The sequence below is a fragment of the Cynocephalus volans genome, chromosome X, assembly GCF_027409185.1.
Source record: "Cynocephalus volans isolate mCynVol1 chromosome X, mCynVol1.pri, whole genome shotgun sequence".
NCBI lineage: Eukaryota > Metazoa > Chordata > Mammalia > Dermoptera > Cynocephalidae > Cynocephalus > Cynocephalus volans.
Window position 1 is genome coordinate 110,251,025 of NC_084478.1, and position 7,610 is coordinate 110,258,634.

General features: G+C 40.4%; 1 protein-coding gene across 1 annotated transcript; it reads right to left on the reverse strand.

Moving 5' to 3' along the window:
- Positions 1–201: 201 nt before the first annotated feature.
- LOC134368173 (melanoma antigen preferentially expressed in tumors-like) lies at positions 202–2,874 on the reverse strand. The gene is made up of 3 exons (XM_063084718.1): positions 2,585–2,874; positions 1,524–2,123; positions 202–715 (listed from the first exon to the last, which is right to left on the reverse strand). The coding sequence occupies exons 1-3, from the start codon at positions 2,872–2,874 to the stop codon at positions 202–204; spliced, it is 1,404 nt and encodes a 467-aa protein (XP_062940788.1).
- Positions 2,875–7,610: the final 4,736 nt, after the last annotated feature.

Below are 7,610 nucleotides of genomic sequence, written 5' to 3' on the forward strand. Positions count from 1 at the left end.
TAGGACCTCTCAAAGCCCTCTGTTTTCTTTAGAGTTCTTTATTTTTATAGAGGTCAGTTACACATGGAATCTTCCTAACGCGAGGTTCCTGGAACTATAAAATTTTACATATGTGTCTCTAAAACTTGGGCATCAGGTGAGAACACTACGTGCTTTAATGGCCACACGTCAGTGTTAAATCAAGTCCTTGTACCATGAAAATCACTCAGGAGAACTGGTCCAGCGCATGTCATTCCGCTTTACCACCTGCAGCATCGCCTTCAATTGGGCCTGCACTTCAGAAAGCTTCTGTCGGTTCAAACTGCGAGGATTATGCAATTGTTCATAGCAATGGACAGGGACAGGATAAATTACACGCTTCAGCTCCGTCAGGTTTGTTAAGTGCTGCAGAAGACTGGTGAGCACACGCATTGTAATGGGGTTGGAGGCGAAGCTAAAGACACAGAGGTGGGAACAGCGGCTCAGGGCCGGAATGACAGCAGTGAGAGTAGAATCAGTCATCAGGCAACTAGTTATCTGTAGATACTGCAGGGTGCCTGAGACACTTGCCAGCAGAGTCTGGAAGGACTCAGAAAGTTCCCAGGATATCTCGACGTTGCTGAGACTCAGCAATCTTAGATGGGTGGCTGCAGGGCTCTGGGACAGGACAGTGATGCCTCTGTTAGAAAGTCCACAGAAAGAGAGATACAATGCATCCAACTGAGGTGGCAGGTATCTGTAGACAGAAAAAAGAAAGTTATTTCTGCACAATGAGGATTGGACCAGGACAAGGAGTCCTGAGTTAGAGGTATCTACGGCTCTAGAATAAACTAATTTGCACATATGTTGCAACAGCAGTTAACAATGTGGGCTTTGGAATCAGACTCTAAGAAAATTACTTTTCCACTCTCAGATACAGTTTCTTAAATCTTTAAAACATGCACAATAGCAACTATTATGTAGAGTTGTGGGAAAGATTAAGTGGAAAAAAATTTAATGCACTTAGTACTTACAATGAAATCAATGGTGGATTTAGTTTACTTATTTGGTGGGGAGGGAACTGGGAAAGCAGTCAACTAAGGATTCCCTTTGACCAAAACCCAAATGACAAGCACTCTACTCAGGGCCTAACGCTTGGGTAAAATACAGGAGCAAAATGATCTGGCAGTATTAACTGTTCTAGCCAGACCATGATGAGGTGCATCAGTGCCACAGCATAAAACATTTCTCCATCTGAACGTCTCCCCTTCCTCCCTAAAAGGCTGTAAACTCCAAGGGGAGAAGGACTGGGTCTTTTTCACCAATGTATCTACAGACTTATCATGGTGTCTGCACATGGTCGACTGACTGACTGAAAGAATGAATGATCACATCATAATTTTCTAGCTTCTCTAGCCTGGCCAGTTTCATACACCCAGCAGTGCCCATATTGAGGTGGAAGGAGGAATGGGTTACAAGGAGATTAGGAATATCCAAGAATGGTTGCTCTCCTGTCTTAACAACGGGGTGGTTCAGGGAACCCAGGTCTTTCCCCAGCTCCTCACCTGAGCAGTTCCTGAAGCGGATGCGTGCGGCAGGAATACAAACGGATCTGCTGAAGGGTGTTCATCTGCCCAAGATGAGTGAGAAAAGTCCCAAAGCGTCTCCTCACACAAGATGTAAAACGGATGTGAGACATACTAAGGCTGTGGAGGTGGGTCATCTGAGCCAAAAGGGTGGTGACTTGACTCAGATAAATGTCATCCACTTTCAGGTGACCAATGCATCCCATATCCAGAAGCTGCAGGATGTGTTCGTGGGCAAGCCTTCCATCAAATTGCAAAACTCTGCAGCAGAGGTGCAAGGACCCAAAGCTCTGCTCTACTTTATTTCGAAGTAAAGAAAGAAATCGCCCTGTTCTCCAGGTACTATCTAGGGAAATGTTCACTAATAATTCCACAGGTTCCCTGGATGACTGAGGCTCAGACTCTGAATTTACAGTTCCGGGGCACCTAACTCTTTGTGGGGCTTCTTCTGTTTTCACGATAGAGTGCTGAGAGTGAACACATGAACGAAAACAGAAAGGGAATGTGGTCCTGATCTCAGAGCATGTGGTCCTGCAGCCTGGATTCTGACTTAAATCTAGAATCCTCAGTTTTGGCGCCCTGTAAGGAGAGGAGAAGACAGAATATCTGAGAGGTAGCTGATTTTAATACAACCCAGCAGGATCAATGATGGGAAGCTGAAACAAAATCCCTTTATCCCTGGTCTTCAGTCCATACACCATTTACCAACAAAGCCTTTTCCATAAAAATTTAGCGCCTTTCTTTCTTTTCCCCATCTTTTCTTCTCTTCTGATGATCCCAGTCTCAATGCCCATGTCCTTTTTCCATGTAATCATACCCAGGAGGCAAATCTATTAATAGTATCCTCAATCCCTTCTGTTCCATAATCAACTCTGTAAGACATTAGAGTCCTTAAGGTGACCCCAAATGTTCCACCAACAGCCTCACAGAGATCCTCAGCATTCACCATTAACTACCTTTGAAAGACTGTTAGGCCGTCTCCTACGCCCGTCTCATACCCTCCTGCTGACTCACTATGTCTCTATTATACATAGTCTTACCAAGAAGAAGAGTTCTGGGCAGGAAGGATCTGTAGACCGTCAATCATAGCTTCGAAATTGTCATATTGTGACTCCCGTACTCTCAATGTCCCGACGTGGAGACAGGGATAGGGCCAAATCCTCACCATTTCCCTCAGTACCTTCTTATGACCACCCAAGAAGGCGGCAGTGAAAAACGGAGCGAACATGACTCTTGGGAGCTCTTCAAGGGCATGGATAGCTACACGTTCATTACTCAGCAGACTTCGTACAGCAAGGTCTAGTAGTGTGGCTGGGGCGTTTTTGTCCATCTTTATGAACCTGCTTCAGAGTGAAGAATATTTAAAAATCCTGAGAAGACATCCACAGTCCCTTATCTGCCACCAAGGTTAGCAGTGGACAAAATATTTATTGAATAAATACTTGGGTATTTCAGACAGTTCATGAAAAGATCCGTATTATCTTTTAATTCTGTTTTTCCATGAACTTTTTGAAGTACCCTTGTAGATGGTGAATCAGGCAGCCACCTCAGGAGACCTCCACTGTAGACATAGAATAGGAATAGACTCGAGTGTGTGTGTAAGAGTTTACGTTTGTGTGTGCCTTCATACATATACATATTGGCATAAGATAAAATGTCAGTAGAAATCAGGGGTAAGTGAGCAGAAGACAACATTGACCATCTATCTACCTGCCTCTCAATACTTCCTTCCAAAATGATGCAAATCACCAAGAAAAAACAAATGTAAATCTGTCCAAAAGCACATACTCATCATCACTTAGAAACAGATGACAAAACTTCAAAATAATTGTGAGTAAAACGAGAAAAAGCACGATATTCCAGCACATGATCTGTCACACGCTCATCAGTGGGCTTAGTGGCAAGCAAAGACAGACCAAGAAGAGCTGCAAGAGATACTGAGGAAGAAAGATGGCAAGCTTAAAGTTGATCTAAAAGTACGGCCAGAATGACTAGGCCCATGATAAGTCTGAAAATACCAAAAAGATATCCTGGAAGGTAAGAGCAGGGTCTATAGAGAAGAGACTTCAAAATATGTGACATTTAAAGAGGTAGGGAAGACTTACAAGACTTAAAAATAGCTTCACAGTGTTATAACACCAAAGTCAAGGGTTTGGATCCCCATATCAGCCCACCACAAAAAAAAAAAAAAAAAAATGGAAGAAGAAGAGAAACGGCAAAGAGGAAGGGTGAAGCATCCTTTGGCATTTAGTAATGATGGGGAAAAGAAACAAAAGGGGGAAAAAACAAAAATGGAAAAGAAAAATGCTCTTGCAGGGCATGAGAGAACCACAGAATCAGAGCACTCAAAACTTCTCCCTCTGCCACCAAAACAAGCAAAGAAAAAGGCTTAAAGGCCTGGACTTTGCTATCCCGACAAAAATTGGCATCGTTAAAGTAGGATTTTTGTAAAACAAACCAATATCATACAAATACACCAAAGGAAGAAAGAAATTCCATACAAAAACATTCTTAAAAAAAGATGAGGAAACACAACTTCTCACAAAGCAAACAACCATAAAGCGGAAAGAAACTAAGTGAACAGTTCAAACAGAATTAATCATATTCAAACAAGCATTTGAGGATATGAGACCTACCTCGGATCAGAATATTTATAAAAATATAAAAATAGAAATGGACTAAAAAGCTTCTGCACAGCCAAAGAAACAATTAACAGAGTGAAAAGACAACCGACAGAATGGGAGAAAATATTCACGAACTATGAATCCCACAAGGGATTAATATCTAGAGTATACAAGGAACGCAAACAACAGTAAAAACAAACAAACAAACAAACAAACAAATCCAACTAAAAAATGGGCAAAGGAGCTGGATAGGCATTTCTCAAAGGAAGATACACAAATGGCCAACCTACGGATGAAAAAGCGAATGCTCAACATCAGTAAGCAGCAGGGAAATGCAAATCAAAACCACATTGAGATATCACCTCACACCAGTTAGACTGGCCAGAATCAGAAAGACAGAGAATAACAAATAGTGGAGAGGATGTGGAGAAAGAAGGGCCCTCCTACACTGTTGGTGGGACTATAAGTTAGTGCAGCCCTTACGGAAAACAGTATGGAGGTTCCTCACACAACTACAGATAGAGCTGCCATATGATCCTGCAATCCCACTGTTGGGTGTACACCCAAAGGAATGGAAATCATCATGTCGAAGGCATACCTGCACTCCCATGTTTATCGCAGCTCTATTTACAATAGCTAAGAGTCCGAAGCAAACTAAATGTCTACTGACAGATGACGGGGTAAGGAAAATGTGGTATATAGACACAATGGAATACAACTCTGCCATAAAAAGGAGTGAGATTGTGCCATTCACAGCAACATAGATGAACTTAGAGAAAATCATGTTCAGTGGAATAAGCCAGACTTACAGAAAGAGAAATACCACATGTCCTCACTGATAAGCGGCAGCTGAAAAAAGGAAGGAAAGAAGAATGATGCAACAATCACAAAAATTCCTTGAACTCTCAAAAGGAGAGGACAGAACTGAGGACACCAGCGGTGGGAAAGGGGGAGGGGGAGGAGAGGTTAAGGAGGAATTGGTAAAGGGCCACAAAAAAAAAAAAAAGAAAAATGTTTACATTGTGTAATGATAAAATTTTTTTTAAAAAGTCTGAAGTAAAGATTTTACATCCAGCAGGGCTGACCCTTCAAATATCACAGCTTATAGAAAAACAGTTTTCAACAGACAGGAACTTAGGAGATTCTGCACCCCTCAACCCTATCTGAGGAATCCACTAGAGCAGGGGTCTGTAAGCTGTGGCCCATTGGGTCAAATACAGTCCAGTTCTTGGTTTTGTAAATAAAGTTTTACTGGAACACAGCCATGCTCATTCATTTATATCTTATCTATAGATGTTTTTGTGCTGCAATGACAAAGTTGAGTAGTTATGACAGAGACACTATGGTCCACAAACTTAAAATATTTGCTATATGGCTCTTTACAGGAAAAGTTTGCTCACATTGTAAAGAAGACCTGGGATTTTGATTCCGCATGTGATGGCAGAGAAAACTTCCTTAAATTACAGATAGCTCAGTGGAATAATAGGCGAGAAAACCAAAAAATACAACCCAAGTACAAATACATATGGAAATTAGCATATGATAAAGGTGGCATGTAAAATCATGAGGGCCAAGATGGTCATTGACTAAATAGTGTTGGAGCAATTGAGGCATTAGGAAAAATAAAAGTGGACTGATACAATACACCATACACAAAAATAGACTGCACACGTATTAGGGATCTGAACATAAAAAATGAAACGATACAAGTTCTTGAAAAAAATCTGGCAGAGCTCTTCTTTAACCTTGGTGTAGGGAAAGGCATCTATAACTATGATTCAAATTCCAGAGGCAATGAAAGAAATGAATAACCAGTTAGACCACATAAAAACGAAAGAAAGTGTTGCAAAAAATACATCATAAATAAATCAAAACACAACTGGCAAACTGGGATAAAGTATTTGCAGCATATACCTCCGACAAATGGATAATATTCCAAATACATATATAGAATTCTTAAATATTGAACGACAAAATGACCAAAAACTGGATCGAAAAATGAGGAAAAGACATGAACAGACAATTCATGCAAAAAAATATAGAAAGTCCTCAAACATGATGTGTCAAAACTTACTCACCAACAGACAAAAACGTACATTAAACCAACACCGTGATACCGTTTCTCACCTAACACATAGGCGAAAGTTTAAAAAGTGAGGCAACACATTCTGTTAGTGAGTCTGTGTGGAAACGGTCATTCTCATAACATTGCTAGTGGAAATGAAAACCAATACGACCCTTCCAAAGAGAAATCTGGAAATGCCTAAAGAAACTACATATGCACCTAACTTTTAGCCCAATAATCTCACTACTGGACATATACTTCGAAGATCCATTTCACCAGTACAAAGTTATTTGTGCCCAAGGTTATTCACTGAAGCATTGTTTGTAGCTGCAAAATGCTGGAAACACATTAAAAGCCCACATATAGATGAGTGGTTGAATAAAGTATAGTACAGCCATGCAATGGAGTCCAGTGTAGCTGTAAGAAAAAGAATGGTGAAAATCTGTATGACACGGTGTGGGGTGATTTCAGGAAGGCTGTTAAATGACAAAGGCAAAATGGAAAGAAATATGAATAGTATGCTATCCTTTGCGTAAGAAGGGAATATAAGAAAACATGTGTGTACTGCGAATTGGTGCAAAATAAATACAGAAAAGGTTGAACCAGAAACTAAAGAAATTGGTTATCCTGTGGGGGAGGGTGGGAAAGAAATAGCAAGAAATGGGGAATGGGAATGAGGTAGAAGGAATGAGGAAGAAGCGATACTTCTCTGAGTACACTTTGTTTCTGTATAGGCCTGACTCCGAATCATAGGAACATTTCTATCCAAAATATAAATAAACAATTAAAATCAACCAGGATATGGAGGGAAACGCAAAGTCGAATACAAGTAGCAGCAAAGTCAGCTAACTGTATTACAAATGATTAATTTATCCACACTGAAGGAGTGAGAAAGAAAATATTTAAGTGAGGAAACTTTGGAAAACCATATTTTGACAGTATCTTCTAAGGCTGAAGACAAAAAAGAACTGTACACAAATACAAGTTAGTAAATCTGTTTCCAACAGGGGTATTGGTTAGCAATTCTGAAGCTATGTGTGCACACACCAGGAATGAACAAATAAGTAAACGCATCATAGATAATGAAAGCCAGGTCAGAGAATGAATTTACAGATAAGGGAAGAATGGACTGGAATCAGAAATATCAGTATGAGTTCCTGGCTTTTAATATCTATACAAATAGGTAGATGCAGAAATAAACATAGATGTATCTATAAGCATGGGAATGTGCATACAATATATTTCCTACCTCTGTCCGTGGAGAGAGCCTAGCAGCAATGAAATTTCGGTAACAATGAATATACACTGAAATACAGGTTTCTAAATGTTATTCTCCAAGGAAAGGAACCAGGGCTCCTTGTAGAAATAGTTTTAATC